General features: G+C 33.9%; 1 protein-coding gene across 16 annotated transcripts in view; it reads right to left on the bottom strand.

Annotated features, from left to right (window-relative positions):
• The window catches only part of EPHA5 (EPH receptor A5), a 374629-nt gene that overhangs the window by 22948 nt on the left and 334808 nt on the right, over positions 1-16873 (bottom strand). For all 16 annotated transcript variants that reach the window (XM_058297774.2, XM_058297793.2, XM_058297763.2 and 13 more), the window contains 3 exons: positions 10344-10405; positions 9098-9307; positions 6170-6319 (listed from right to left, as the gene is read on the bottom strand). In XM_058297774.2, coding sequence (XP_058153757.1) covers positions 6170-6319; positions 9098-9307; positions 10344-10405 — 422 coding nt within the window. The remainder of the gene's footprint in view (positions 1-6169; positions 6320-9097; positions 9308-10343; positions 10406-16873) is intronic.

Here is a 16873-nt window from a genome sequence, read left to right as displayed (position 1 = left end):
ACTGAGGCAGAGACTGAAACCTAAGGACTATTCGCAAACTACTAGAAGCTAAGAGAGAAGCATGGAGCAGAAAGTATGGCCCTGCTGACACCTTGATTTTGGATATGTGGCCTCCAGAACTGTAAGACAATGAATTTCCATGGTCTCAAGCCATTCAGTTTGTGGTACTGTTAGAGTAGGCCTAGGAAATTAAGAAACTCCTTGAGCCTGGGTAGAGGACTAGATCTGTGTGGCACAAGGGTAGACTATGAAGGGCATGTGAATTTGTCTCTCCGATCTCAACCTGCATGGACTGAAATGGACTAACAACCCTAACTGCTGTGATCTAAACTCCATCATCATATTTGCACCAACGCCACGCTTTGTACAGGTTGTTCCCAGCCAATGATTGACCATGGTAGGGATAAGACAGGCACCATTCCTATGAGGTAAGGGATTCCTCTAGCAGGCACTGTTGGCTTGAGAAGTCTCTGGCAGTCTTGCCAAACTCTCTTAGAACTGCTCTGCCCTTACAGATACTTCCACCCAATCATCCTTCCTTCCATCTCTGCTGAAACTCGGACAGATCTGTATCACAACCTGACTTCCTTCAGCATAACCTGATTCCTCCTTGTTTTTCCTTAGAAACATTTTCCCTAAAAATACTTTTATATTTATTTCTTTTTTGTCATTGGCTTCTTGGAGGACTCATATTAGTCTATATATTATATAATAGGCGCTGTTTTACAGACAGTATTACATTATCCAAATTCATCCTTATTACAGATCTGCAAAGCAGGAATTCTTACACACATTTTACAGATGAAGCACTTTAGGCTTCAGAAGGTTAAATATTTAACCATTTTTCAAAATTAAGAACTGACAATAGTAGGCTTCAAATACAAGTTTCTCTGGCATGCAAAGGGCTTTTTCCATCACTGTGTTGAGCCACAGCACTGGAATTAGAAATAATTAAACCTCAGGAAAATAATTTGGGAGAAGATGAACAACCACAAGGAATCACATTTCTTTGCACTATAAGAAAAAAAGAATCAATATTTAAATGAATTGTTATGGAAGAGGGTTCATTCTTAATTACAGGAGATGTGAAAATATAGCTAGACAACAAAGTGGCAGGAAGTTTGTAAGGAAATTTCTTAAGGTGTGTTTTAACAAATTTTAACAAATTAAGTTTTACCTAGGGTTTGAGAGCCTTTGTTCCTAGGTATTTACATGAAATCTCATATATAAGAATTGTTTTGTTCATATTAGATATGTGGTACCCAGAAATGATAGGAAATTATGAATGTATTCCTGTAAATAATCTCAGAGACCACAGAAATAGTTTCATATATACCAGGTTTTTTTTTTTTTTCCTCAAATTTCTTTCCTGTTTTCAATAGTTATTAAAGAAACACTAAGCATGCCTGTTTTCAGTGCATCAATCTTAGATCAATAGTGTTCCAGAGATTAAAGAGATGTAAAAAATCCCCTACTCAAGGCCTTTCCCACACTTTACAGTTGTTGAAATTGACCAAAAGTCATAGCAAACAAGATCTCTGACTTTCAGGCCAAGTATTTGCTTTTTGAAATTATAGTTGTGTTGTTGTTAAAAAGCAAGTTACAGGGATTTTAGAATGATGTATTGAAATTTCATGATAAATCACTTTTTCAAAGGAACAAGAATTATCACAAGGATACAAATTTCTAAAAGAATTTCTTACAATGAAAAATAGTATTATCTTTAAAAGACTAATATCCCTTAGTTCAACGCACTCATTTTAGACATTATAACACTGCAACTAAAATGTCAAGTGATTTGCTCCATGTCAAATCTTGGTAATCGGCAGCAATTGGATAAAGACTTATGTTCTCATATTTCTTCTTTTATTATTTACAACATGCTATCCACTTGGTTTTAGCATAAAATAATTTAACAATATAAGCAAAACAAACATTTATAAGACACTATTCTATTCATGCAGAAATGGAAGCCAAATCTAGAAACAGGAAGAAAGAGAGGCACATCCAGTACAAAGTGGACTAATATCCTTTTTTTTACATCCTTTTGATGTTAATCAAAATATACAAAATGTCAAATAGTCTTGCTGCCTTTTAGGCAAGGATTAGACCAACAGAAATAGTAATAAAAGTACAGGATTAAAATTTGCAGAATGCAAAATCAGCATTGCAAACTGATTGCCTTAAAGTAGAAAAAAATAAATTCTAAAATGAAAAAGTTAAAAAACAAATGACCTAAATGAATTTTAAAAACATTTTCTAAATCCATATATTTAGACTTGCATGCATTCATACATTTCCCAATAAATATGAGAGAAAGAAACTGTCACTAAATATGAAAATGCATTGAAATGAGATCTTTTTTGATTTTTATTTTAGGTTTTGAAAAATGTTGTCATTCAAAATGCTTGCTATCAATAAATATACTTTTGCTAAGTACGGTATATTATCTGGCTGCCTAAGCTTGAATTAGAGTTTAACATCTGGCATTTACCAAAAATGACCTTAGTCATTCTATTTTGTTTTTATTATTTCTTGTTATGGTTTTTCTTCATGATAGCAGAGGTAATCCTGAATCAAAAGAAACTTTTAAGTTGCATTCTGTTCTCCTGACACAGAAGGTCTCCTGTGAGAGATATAGATTATCCTGTATGTCTTGGTAATGTAGCATTTTCCTAGTGGCAAAGCATCTGAATCAGATAGCATCTGAAATGTGGTTATTATAGGATATATCACTTGAAACTGACAAGTCAGTGGATCCATTTTGCAGTTTGACGGTTTTTTCTAAAAGAGATTCAATGATCATGATCTTTAAGTACAGTAGGTCTGTCATGTTTTGCGATACAAATTTGGACTAAAATTAGGGTATATCAAATTAGTGCCTTACCTAGAAAACAAAACCTCATAAACTTGTCCAGGAAGTAAAAAAGCATGTATTGGACATTGTATTCAGGCAGAAACACTAGAAAGACTGTAATTGCACAATTGTTTTCTGTAAATCTTAGAGTCTTATCTGTTATTCTAAATGATTTGAAATAAATTTATCTAGATAAATATCAAGACTCAAACTTTAAAAGTAAAAATAATACTATTAGAAATAACAAAGAAAATTTCCATGAGATTAAGAATGGATGATGCTAAATTCCAAAATTAGCTATTAAACATCAAGCGAACGAAAATAGAAAACTAAGATACATAATAGAAAAACTGAGAATGATTACACAAACTAGAGTAGACTGCTTTGTTTGTTCCAAATCATTCACACCTCCCTCCCTCCATGTCTTTCATGTAATTTCAATTATTTGACTATGAGATTGACCAATAAGATTTTAGCAAATACGTTGCAGTTGAGATACAACCATGCCTGTTGTTGCCTACTAGTCACTGAAATGAGAACATGTCTGGGCTTGCCTGTTAGCCTGAGGAGGACAATGAGGGACAGGTAGAGCAGAATTGAGCTATCCCAGTCAAAATTAGCCAGTTCTCAGGAGCATGAACAAACCCACACAAGATCAGCAGAAACACTTATGGTCCCTCAGCTAGGATCACAGAGTGTTCTTTGGCCCTGTACATGGTCTACATCTACCAATAATTTAAATGGGACAAATACATAATTGTCAATCATATGGATCACATGTTACACAGTTGGGAAGGACTACTGATATTATGAGGGACAGAATCAGGATTCAAAATATCTCAAATGTAAATATAAGTTAACTAAACAGTAAGGGTCTAATGTCTCACTTGAGTGAAGTAGACACATGTAGAGACCAGCATATGAAGGCTTGATGCCAGGACAGAATGAAATAGTCTCAAAAAACTTAAAGGGAACAATGGCTGTGAAACGAGCCTTGAGATAAGTTAGAAGTCTAATTACACAATGCGCTGTACGTCATCTTAGTATTTGGCATATATCTTAAAAACAATTAAAAAAGTATTAAATAGGTATCATCTTAGTCTAGACTAGATCCCAATCCAGAAATAATCATTGTATTTTATGTTCAATCAGAAGGCTAATCTAGGACCAATGACTGGAAATTAAAGAGGAGTCTAAAAGTTAAGGATAAAAATTTTAGAGTCAGATAACAATGTTGAAATTTCTGGTCTAATTTTTATTATTTTTGTGACTTTAAGCCAGTCATTTAACCTCTCTAAGCCTTTGTTTCTTTATAATAAAATGGCAATAATAATATCTCTCTGATATTATTATATATATATATGCATACATGCATACATATATAATAGGAGATGAATGATACTTTTGCTCTAGTCCAGTCCCAAAATTGTAAAGCTAAAAACAAAAGATTCTATGTTCCCCCAAATTCAGAAAATCACACCATTCAACACTGCCCCTCCAAGTCAAGTGAATGAGATACCAAGGGAATCAAGTATGGCAATATTAAGTGACTTACAAGAAAGGGAATCTGGCATCTGACTGCCTTGCTCTGTTTGCTGAGAGACAGGAATCCATAAAACTGTTGTTTTCAGAGCCGAATGCTATGAAATAATTCTTGGGAAAAATCATAGTGTGACTATGAACCCAGAAACTTGCACCAGCTTCTCACCTGGGAAAATGTGAAGAAGATAGGCTGGCTAGAGTAGCCTCTGACAGTAGTCCAAAAAGAGGAAGTACTGGTGGAGTATCCAGAAAGGACTGATTTTTCTTGGGTTGAGTAAATAGAAAAATGTATGGTGCGATAAGAGATTGTGAGATGGGGAGCAGACTGCCAGTGAGAGGAACTGTGGGGAGTCAGCTGGAGTATTTCTTCTTCTTCCCTCCAGGAGACCTGCAGGGAGGAGGCCTCCTTCCTCAAGGGTAATTGGAAGAGCTTAGGTATGTGCTTTGCTAGAGAATTGGCCTTAGGCTGACTGCCCCATAGGAAGCAGCAACAATCCCGCATTATAAAAACAAACAACCTTGCCCCTTCTACACCTGTCTACCCATGACAATTTTGAAAAATCCAGAAGCAGAATTTGGCAGAGAAGGAAGATAAGCAAAATATCTGACCACTCCTCCTTTCTTATCAAGGTAGGTAGGGGCAGGCTTGCCCTGTGGTGTATAAGACCCATTGGTATGGATACGGGACTTTGATTTAGACCAGACTTGAATTTTTATACCAGAAAATAAGTCTTAATTCCTGGAATGAGTCTGCTGTTGCCAAAAAAAAAATGTGGCTGGAGAGCTATAATATCTATCTAGCAATCTCTGAAGACAGAGAGGGAGATTTTACAAAGTATGGCTGAAGGAAATAGTTGGGGAAAAGATAAATTTGTTTCAAATCAGTACCCCATTGCTTTAAGACTGTTCAATGTGCTGGTTTCAAAAAGAAATAATGAGATATTAGTTGGTAAAGAATTTAAGACAGGAACATAGTAAGGGCTCAACAAATGTTAGTTCCTTTTAAAATTGTTGTCACATTGTGAAAGAAAAATATCAAATTTGAATGTGATCCAAAATGAAAAGAGTTGTACTGAATAGTAAAAATGAAAAATGATAAAAGCAAAGACCAGAGAGTCATGTGTTAGGTAACATATAATAAACATTTGGAATTTTAATAGAAGATTCTTTTTGGTCCTTTTAATTCTGGGATTCTTTTATGCTAAGAATGAATTATGTTTTCCATGGTGAGAAAAAATTCTATTGTTTCCAAAATTAAATACACAATATATCTCCTTTTACATGTTTTAAATTAAAAAACAAAAGAAAACAAAACATAGTATATTCCTTTGTATCTTCTAAGGGCACTCACCATTAAATCCATATCCATTTGTCCTTTTGATTTGGAATATTAGCTGCTTTTATCAAATGCAAATCATAAAAAGTTGCCTGTCAGTATCCATTCTTTGATTGATCTTTCTTCATCTTTGAAAGTGGTACTGACATAAATTGAATGAAATATCACTACAGTGCAGCTAGAACTGTCTGGCAAGGGACTGAGTTTTTATATAACAGTAACTTAGTTTTCTTTGTACTAACTCATTTTGAGCTTCTGTGGAAAGGATATTTCAACAACAATTAAAACAGATCAGAGGGTAGGCAAAGCATCTCTCTCTCCCTCTCATTTTTATAGCAACTGTCATTTCCAGAAATGTAAAGCATTATGTCTCCTAACTTGGAGAGAGTAGAGCATTTTGTTCCAAAGTTGAAGGTGAGTAGTTCCACACTTACATCTTGATTAGTCATCTCCCAGTAGGGTCTCTCTCCATAAGACACAACTTCCCACATCACTATTCCATAGCTCCAGACATCACTTGCAGATGTAAACTTTCGGAAAGCTATAGCTTCTGGAGCAGTCCATCTGATTGGAATTTTGCCTCCCTAAAAATAAGGAAAATAATTTTTTTAATAAGTCCTACATACTTCAAATAGTATCTAAGGATATTGTTGCTTCACGGAAAAGATCTAGAAAGAGTTGTTGCATTTTTAAGTGAATCTGTTTGACAGCATGCAGTCTCTTTTCACATATCTTTGCCCATAAGCACTTGGAGACTGACTAACTAATTGGCTGTCCGGAAGGTTTCTAGTTTAAATTCTGTTTGACTGCTGGAACACATACAGGAGCCACATCTCAATTACAATACTCAGGATGGCAGCCCTAAGTAGGGGAAAGCAGGCAGTCAAACAAATCAATAAGTATACTTTCATGACTTTCAAAAGCGAGTAAAGGACTCACATTCCCAGGGCACTTTTTTTCTTTCTTTAATACAGGACTAGCTTGCTGAATGCAACCGTGAGAAATTTAACAGCTAATAAGACTAGCATGGAAATCAAATCTTTAAAAAATAAAGTCATATTTCTCCCTGACATTGTGTTGTTTCTTTTAGCCTTTCTTTTCTCTGCTTGTCCTTTAGCATATTTTTGTGCTTGGTAGGTGAGACTGTTTCACAGAAGAGGTGGATATTTCATTTAATCCAACCCAATTGAAAGTATTGAAACAAGATTAAGGGGGAAAATTTACCACATTATACAATTTGAGGTTTTTTTGTATGGTAATTTGTTTGGTAGAGTTTCTCTTAGTTCACAAAAGAAACTGCTATATCCTGCCCTTTTCAGGGTGAAAATTTTTCTCTTAATTTTTAAAAGCAGGCAAACCCAGACAACCAAATATCTTATCTATAAGCAAATATAAATTAAGGGAGGGAGAGAGTATGTGTAGGTTTTGAATATTTTCTTGTAAAAATATCCATTCCCATTTTGCAGGCAGGGAATAATGTAAATCACACACTAGAATAAAATGGGACTTAAATTGCTATTTATGAACCAAACTTTCAGGTAATATGAGAAAATAACATTTTTTGTGTTAATGCTTGAAATATTCTGGTAGTTGGAGCTGTCTGGATTATTTGCTTTTCAGATATATGGTAATACCACTTTAAGAGACATTTCTGAAATTACTTTCACTAATTAAACATTTATAGCCAGGATCACATCATGAGACTTGGCTATGCATAGAGTTGTAATATTCCGTAATGTGTTATTATTGGTATTCCTCTTAGCAATGTAGTCTGCAGAGTATTTGAAACTTTAGTCCAGATTTTTCTGCTGGTTCTCTGACCTTCATATTTGTTATCAATGATATCTGAAGTTTCCTGACCTTCTCATCTTCCAGCATATATGTTTCATCCCACACCCCATTTCAGAGGACAGTCTTAAGGCTCTCAGGAACTCTGCCCCCTGCACCTCCCCTTCCAGCATGACACAGTAACACAAATATTGACAAATCCGTTTTATGTGTTTAAAACACCAACCAATCCTACTGGGAATGGACTTTTCTATAACCTCAATCTTGCTCAGTCCAAGTTTATTAAGTATAGCTCTAATCCCAGGAGATTTCTAAACTGAGGTTTCATTTAATGCAGACAAATGATAATTAGTCTAGAAGAAGAGGATAATCCCAGCAATTAATTTATTGATTTAATAGACAGACTATTAGAAGGCTTTGTTTGCTTAGATAAGTTACTCTTGCTCCTTCAGTGTAGTACAGATCCCTAAATAGCCATGAGTCATGAAGCAACAACGTAAAATACAGCCATAAAAATGATGAAATGAAAGAGCATATTGTTAGATTATCAGTATATATAAATTTTAAAAGTTGAATTAATAAGAAAACATGTTAAATATCTATCTTAGTCTGAGAATGAGAGAGGGAAAGTGCCCTTCTGTATTAAAACAAAAGTTAACCAAATTATATAGTGAAAAGCATACAAAGATAAATCTTTACCTTCACAAGGAATTTAAACCTGGAGGATATTTACCCTGATACATTGAAAAAATTTAAATTAAACAAATATACTTGATTATAAGGGCTTCAAATATTCAAGAGTATGTCAGCATCATAGAGATCCCAGAAAATTTCTCTTTAATAGCAAGTTTTTCCTGTGAAAAGCTGTCAATTACATACCATATCAATTCAGGAAGCAATTATTTTGCTGGAAAAGGGTGTTGATGTATGCTAATTATGGCAGTATGAATTGATGACCAGTCTTTCATAAATGTGGGCTTAACAGGTTACATGGTTTGTAAGAAAAGTAATTAGGCATTATATTTCCCTTCAGTAAATCAATATTTTTGAAGAAATAACTCCTTTTTCCCACAATGTGAATACTTAAAAGACAGGGTCTAGATAGTTCTATCTTTATTTATTTTGCTGAAGGGTACTGTGATACAGAGAGCCTAAGTCACTCAATAATGTTGTGAATGTTTATCTATACAGATACATATATAATTTATGTAATACATGTATATGTACACAGATGCATGTTTATTGCTTTTGATGTAAGTTTCTCTTTACCTTTTTTCCCTCTATATTTAAATTTCCATATGCCTTTTACAGTGTTGTTTCAATTTTGAACTAAAATTTTCTACATACAGCATCTATCGGAACATATGAATTAACAGTGTTCATAAGGTGAATATTTTCCCTATATGACTTTAATATCTGAATTTGTTGACCGCTAGCTAGGATAATTATCTGGATTTTGTTTCTCTCTCACCAACTCAATTGGAGAAATGCCCTTTTTGCTAGTTCCTTAAAAATCTTTAAAAATTTAATGCCTCTAGTCTAGTGTTTTAGAAACGCATTCTGTTAGATCTCACCCTTGTGGTGTAGGCTGCCTCAGGATCATCTTCCAGCACTCTTGAAAGTCCAAAGTCAGACACTTTGCAAACAAGGTTACTATTGATTAAGATGTTTCTGGCAGCAAGGTCTCTATGCACATAGCCCATGTCAGAAAGGTACTTCATCCCAGCGGCGATACCTCTCAGCATGCCAACAAGCTGAATGACAGTGAACTGTCCATCATTTTTCTGTAAAGACAATATGGAAAAAATAGTCTAGTAACACCAATCACTGGAGGCTAACATGGAGTTTTCTTCAATCCCAAAATTAATACTATCACTCCATCACAATTCATATGAAATTTCTATCTGAAGGAAAGTGGAAACAGCTAGGAAATATAGTTAGCTAGAAATGTTTACCAATCCTCTCCCTGTTCAAAGCAGATAAAGCATCAAAAGCTCTTGTCAAATATCTCATTTAAATTGCTTTTTTCTGCATTGTTAACTTCTTTATTCTCAGGCATCAGAAGAGTGTGATCATCACTCCAACCTGCTGTCTACCTTGGACTAATACTGCACATCTTTGAGGTGACTTTAAAGAAGCTAGCTGAATAGGCATGTTGAGGTAAAAATGAAATGGCCACAGGAAATAAGGAACTTTCTTCAGCAGCACAAGGAATGAGCGATGAATGGACTATGCTAGTAGTTCTTGGAAAAGTGCCCTCTTTGGCAAGGACATTGACCTTTCTCTAGTCATACAGAATAATACTCAAATGATGATTATTTTAAAATAAAGGAATTGTGACCTTGGGAGATGGAGAACTTGGAGCTAAGGAAAATAAATTTGGCAACAGAATATGGTAGATGCTGGAGATTGGAATGGAAGTTCACATATCTCTAGACCACCAATTCACTGCACGGGGCTATCATATTAATTGTCATCAATGTCAGTGTCCCATTACCTTTCTTAATCAATTGCAAAAGTCATTACATTGAAGGTTATACTTTTGATCAGTTCCACAAATATTTTTTGTTGTCTAGCCCAAATGTTTACAAATAGAGTGAAATACCAACATTCAAAATTTGGAGACTTACACAGGCAAAAAAAAAAATACATGTTTTCTGAAAAGGAGAATTTTTAAGCCAAAGATAATTTTTTCAGTATAGTTATTCTTATACCAGATATAGATATATCTAAATATCTGGAGTAGCTCATTTTCGCCTTCATCATCATGCCCAGTTTATAAACAACACTTTGAATAATTAAGTTAAACCCCAATCTTACCTTCAAAAATGTATCTAAAGAACCATTCTCCATATACTCTGTCACTATCATTACTGGTTTACCTGAAAAGTAAACACAGTGATATAAACAGCTGCTTTTTGATTTTGCATTCTTATCTAGATAAATTTTTTCTTAGAGTTTTAAGTCAGTGCCCCAATTTTTATATTAATTAAAATGTAGTCCTTTTCAAGCAGCAAGGAAATTCCTGACATGATGATATCTTCTTAGAATATGGGTGAAGACAGTGAGAGTAAAGTATCTGAAAAACAGCAACAAAGTGACTTTCACATGTGAAAATTATACAATTGTCCAATGTCAGAATCAATTTATACAGATAATTAGTTTACGGATGAATTCTCTTTTAATAGAGGTAAAAATGAGAATAATAATGGTATCTATTTCACAACCTGACTCTGCATATCCATTGAGCTGCACCAGTATCCAACTTAGAGCTTGTTCAACTTTATACCTGTGGGTTCATTTCCTTGCTATGTGTAAGCTAAAAAAACAGATCATATCTTATCCCCCATTAAATTATGCAGTGCACAAAATAGGTCTGCAATACAAAACGAATAATACAGGGCAAGAAATCCTTGTTACACCAGAAAACATCTAGAACTCAGTTGCTAGTTTATCACTTCATATTAACCTCAGTGTGGTTTAAAACATGCTCTTTTCCTCTAATAAAAACGTACTATATAAAATTTAAGTGTTAATTTAAACCATCTTGAGGTAGGAGCAAGGAGACTTTATGACAGTAAAATTATTATCTTATGCTGCTATTAATTAACTTTCTATATTATGAAGGGAAACAAGGCCTATACAATCATTGGATGCATTATAATTAACTTAATGGCATTCTCCAGAAGGATATTTGCATTTTACTTGAGAAGTGATTAGTTCTGATCATAGACTTAGAGCTTGCATATTTATATATGCCATGATTCCAAGAATACAAATATAGATGTGGAAAATTTGATTACTTACTTATACCTAATAAAGAAATAACTAGAAAGTCAAAGGGTTTTTTCTTCCTAAGATTACTTAAAATTCGCTGTTTTAGAATAATAAGGTAGGACAATCTAATTTCTCATTTAGGTAATTCTCTCCTTTTAATATGCTTTAGAGGTAATATTCTTTGAATAGAATGTGACAAATACATTACAAAGGCAAACACATTTATATCAACTTCTTTAAAGTTTATGATTTGTGTACAAATTCATTTGGCTCATATCTTCATATGCCTACATTGGGTGAGAGATCATATATGCAAAGGATATGCACCAGAGATGTCATTTGATCTAAACCTTCCAGAGGGAAGGGGTCATGGGTATAATATGAGGTGATGAATATTCCAGGAGAGGGGGTATCATGGGCTAAGGCATTTTGTCCTTAAAAGACCCCATCGGGTTTGGATATGGCTGGAGCCTTAGGATTTTTTCATTTTTTAAATCAAGAAGTGACAGAAGATGAGTCAGAGAATACTGATTTTAAAAGTGGATGGAAATGTAATACCTCAGTAAAAAAAAAAAAAGGCAAATCGAGAGATTTTGATTATATTTGTAAGTGACTTTGACAGCACAAAAATAAACAATAAAAATGATTGTAAATATATTTCCTCCTTAGTATAATTGTAATCACTGCTCCTGAATAGAGAACTGCTTCCAAATTAAATTTTATTTTCATGTTTTGCCACATATGGACCGCAGACAAACTGTAAAATAGACAAACTTTCCTTTGGTGAGCAGATGTAGCTCAAGTGGTTGAGTGCCTGCTTTCCATGTATGAGGTCCAGGTTCAATGCCTGGTACCTCCTAAAAAGAAAAACAAAGCAAACAAGCAAACAAAGAAAAAACCAACTCAAGGGAGTACTGTAGCTCAGTGACTGAGCACTGGCTTCCTACATACAAGGTCCTGGTTCAATCCCTGACCCTGGTACCTCAAAGAAAAAAAAAGTTTTTTTTTTTTTGCATTGGGCCATTTTGGTCTGATTCTCGTGTGTCAGAGCCCATTATAGACTTTTAGTCTGTGGACCCTTTTTTTCAAATGTCCAGGACCAGTATATTTTTTTCCAGAGACAAGAGTGAACATATTTGATAACTGTTTTGGCATGGGTGCCTACTTGTCAGAACTTGTGTCAGCCAGAGTGCAGGAGTAGGCCCTGGAGCATGTTGCCATGCCTGACATTGCCCCTTTGTCTGCTGCATTTCAGGGAGCCTGGAGTACCCAGGAAGTGAACTGCGCAGGCCAATAAAGGGAGCACCTAGATAAATAGCACTGGCATTGGTCTTTACCACACAATGCTCCAATTATTCTATGGCTAATACAACCCAAGGTATACAGATTTACTGAACATCAGTCCTGATTGAACTATTAAGAGACTTAGTTTTTCTGGAATGTGCCTATACTAAGGATTTTAAGCCCATCTTTCCTATGTGGCTCTTTTACTTTGAATCTGCCTCAACTTCTCCACTCACTTAGAGATCCATAAAGGATGGAAGGATTGCATTCCAGCAGTTATCCAGGGTATGTGGTCTTAGCTTTCTATAATTGAAATTTCTCAGATCACACTTTCTTGATCAAAACAGAAAATCTACCATATATCATTATCTACTTTACCCAAAGTCTTTATGTTTGCAGGGCTTTCCCTATATTTCTATATAGGGCACTTTCAGTTTTCCTCTTCTCCTTTTTCGGGAACTTCTAATTTCTGCCCCATACTCTCATTTTTCAGATGCTCTACTTACAGTTATGAGGCAGTGCAAATATTTACCAATGCTTCCTCAAGGTTTAGTGAGCAGGGATTGGTTAGACATCCTATGTAAAAAGTCTCTTTTCCTTGGGTTAATCTAGATCTTAAAATCAAAACCAAATTCACAGAACTTAGAAGAATTTATAGCCTAAAGAAAAAATGCTGATCAGAAACTTATTAACAATGGATAACACATAATTTAAATGAAATACATAATTACTTTCTAGGGAGACAGGCACCTGGAATGCAGCCAATATCACTTAGTTTTAAAAGTCAGATTGATATTTATGACAGTATAGGTTGTAATGTTGAAAACAAAACCAGTATTTGAGAAATATGATAGGGAGCTAAATACCTATTGTACTTCAGAAAATGGTGGAAAAGCAATTAAGATGAATATTTACAAACAAGTATGATCTTTTGTAGACAAGAAAAGATACTTTAGAACTTATTCAATTATTTTTCATGCATGAATCATTTTAATGCTAATTATATTTATTTTGGCTTATGTTTTGTCTCAGCCCCTACAGCCTGCAAGAATGACATAGCAATAATTACTGCTTATTATAACCCTTGTTAATTCAATAAGACAGTATAAATCATATTCCATTATCCAGCTTGATATAGAAAAAGAGATTTGCCAATCATCTTTAAAATATATTTTATATCAAAATCATATAAAAGAGCTCTTAAACATGTCAGAACATGATTTTAATCATAGTCAAGAATTTTTATATTTTTATATTGCTGAAGACCAGCCCAAGCAGCATCTGAGAAGTAATAGACACAATAATTGTGAAATTGACATTTATTATTGATAAACATGTTACAACTTTTCAATTTATTGAATACTTACGCTGTGCAAGGGACTATATTATCAAATATTAATCATCCATGATAATCCTTTCTGATGATTATAATTTCAAAATATTTAATTTTCTATTTCAAAAATTCACAAATACTATATTTGTGTGTGAATACAAAGTTTGGAATCATAGCTATGACATACCAAATAACTCAAGGATGGTGAAATCAAAGCCTGAGTATCTCACCTGAGATAGAAGCATGAGAATGCCAAAAGCACCTTTAGGGAGAAATTCCAAACTTTTTATACTATTTTCCTTTGTTCAGATTGTTAACACTGAAATAAACTTTCTCACTAGATATTAATTTCTCAAATGAAAAATAAAGTAGACTCCTCTAACATTAGTGAAGATGCTTAGCAATTAGTTATGGTGTCAGATATTGCAGACTTTTGGGGGGAGTTAGGGAATCTAAGAACTTTTAAATCTAGCCAGCTCTGTTCCATTAATAATGAAAAAAAGGCCCAGGGATATTGAATGTGTTACTTTCATTTATAATAAAACTTCATACACATGATGTTAATTAACATGTTAATTTTTAGTATTTTTTGTTTAGACTAAATAACTTCTAAAAGTCTTGTTATCCTACATAGGTCTCATTTTTACTCTTGCTCATATAAAATTAGCTAAATATTACTTTCATCAATCATTCTTTTCTAAATTTATATATATATAATATGGAAATATATATATTTTCAAATACAACATATTTGAAAACACAAATTGACAGTTTGTAAATGATGATCTAGTTCTAAATTTATATAATATTTAAATATGAAAATCATACTAAAAAGAAAATGTAATTTACTATTAGTCAATTTATGTTTCTTTTGTCATTCTATAACTTTTTTTCAGATGATCGTGATTTAGCATCTATCAGGAAGAACGCTTGATAATCTCTAAAAATTATGTCACATGCATTTATTAATTCCTGAATATACTCTGACAAAGAGCTGACTTCTATTTTTCCTGTAATTTTAAAGTTATTTCTTTCCATCATGGTTTAGCATTGGTTCGCAAAGTTTGGTTGTCATTTGTGAAATGGAAGCATACCTATACTTCAAACAGTTTCATTTATATTTTTTAGTGCAACATCTGAAATTGGATGCTAATAGTTATCTTGAACTTAACATATCCACAACCGAGCTACTGATTATTACCAACCGTTATCCTGTTCCTTGCAAACTCTTCCCCAGAAATGGCAATTCCTTCCTTCTAAATACTCTGACAAAACAATGTAGAATTATCTCTGAATTCCTCTACTTTGTTCACACTCCATATCCTATCCACTGGAAGACTTATGGTACTTGCTGCAAAATATTCCCAGAATCCAAGAAATATACTTCACATTGTTAACTCACTACCCTGGTCTAATCCACAATGATCTGTGAATTATTTCAATAGTCCTCTTACTGTTTTTCAGCTTAAATAATGGCCTGTGTGATCCTGTTCATGTATAAATCAAATCCTGTTAATTCTTATCTCTAAAATCTCCAAAGCTCAGAGTGAAAGATTGTCTATATGGGGACCAAAAAGTTTTTACACAATCTGTCGTGAGCTATGCTCTTACCAGACTCCCCTCATGCACTCCAGGGCAGAAAACCTAGTCTTCTTGCTGTTTCTTGAATATGCCATGCAGTTGCATTAGAGCCTTTTCAGTTTCTGTTATGGCAAATTTCCTCCCCCACATATCTGCAAGGCATGCACCTTCACTTCATTCAAGTGGTACCTTATCAGAAAGGCTTTCCTCTAAGCATAACACAAACCACCAGTCCTCATCAGAATCAGTACCTAATCCCTTGCCTCACTTTATTTTCTTCATTTAACACAGGATAAGTGTATTTAGTTAGTTTCTGTCCTCCCCTCAACCCAGAATGTAAGCTCCATAAAGGTGGTGGCTTAGTCTGATTTAATCACTGATTAACAGTGATAGACACGTGTTAGGTGTTCAGGGAGCAATTTCTGAATAAATGAATGATTCTTGACAATGTATACAGGATGATAAAGTTTTAGTTTGCTAATGTACACTGTTTAGGAGTATGGGTTCTGGAGCAAGACAAAGCTGTTATAAAATCTGATATTTCATGCTTGTTTTATGACATAGATAAGGTACTTAACACATTTAGCATTAATTTTTCCCATCTGTAAAGTGATAACAAATATTAATGCCTAAAGCATAGGGGTAATTGTGAAGAGTAAAAGAGATAATATATGCAAAGCATAGTATATGCTTAAAATAATGTTAATGATTAGTAGGAGTAATAGCTAGTCTATGCCACAACTTGTGAAAAGATTCTTGGGCAAGTTCCTTCCCAGGAAGTTTTATTTTTCCCTAAAATATTGATACTATAGAATAAAATTTTAAAAATTAACATAAACTCTGACTAGTTATTAATCTTTATATAAGGGCAATTTATGTACTCACTTATTTAATTTAATTCATTTTAAAATTACATAATGTCTATAGCCTCTGATAGATACTTGGGGGGAAATGAACATATGCCCTTGTGTAGTATGGGTGGTAAAATATGTACAAATTAATTATAATATTATGTATCCTATGACAAAGGGCAGAAAAATACTTATAAACTACTGGAGTTTATAAGACCCTGAAATGGCCTCTGACTGAGGATTCATTCAACAAAAACAATTAGGACAAGATTCTTGTCAATGTGTACAGAATGATGTTTGCAAAGTATTAGAATAGGCCTTGTCAGTACAGACTGAGTCTGTTAAAAGGAAGAGATCTCAGAAGATATAATGAAATAATATATTTGAAACATAATTATAAAATGTATATATCAATAATAAGTCAGAATTACATGACAATTTAAATAATGGTCATTGAATGTGCCATCTCCTTGGCACAGCAAGGAAAAAGAAAGAGGATATGCTTTCTCTAACATTCCTCTGGT

This window comes from Dasypus novemcinctus, chromosome 1, assembly GCF_030445035.2.
Source record: "Dasypus novemcinctus isolate mDasNov1 chromosome 1, mDasNov1.1.hap2, whole genome shotgun sequence".
Taxonomy (NCBI): domain Eukaryota; kingdom Metazoa; phylum Chordata; class Mammalia; order Cingulata; family Dasypodidae; genus Dasypus; species Dasypus novemcinctus.
Note: the sequence above shows the minus strand (reverse complement) of the source record. Positions and strands in the feature narration are given on the sequence as shown.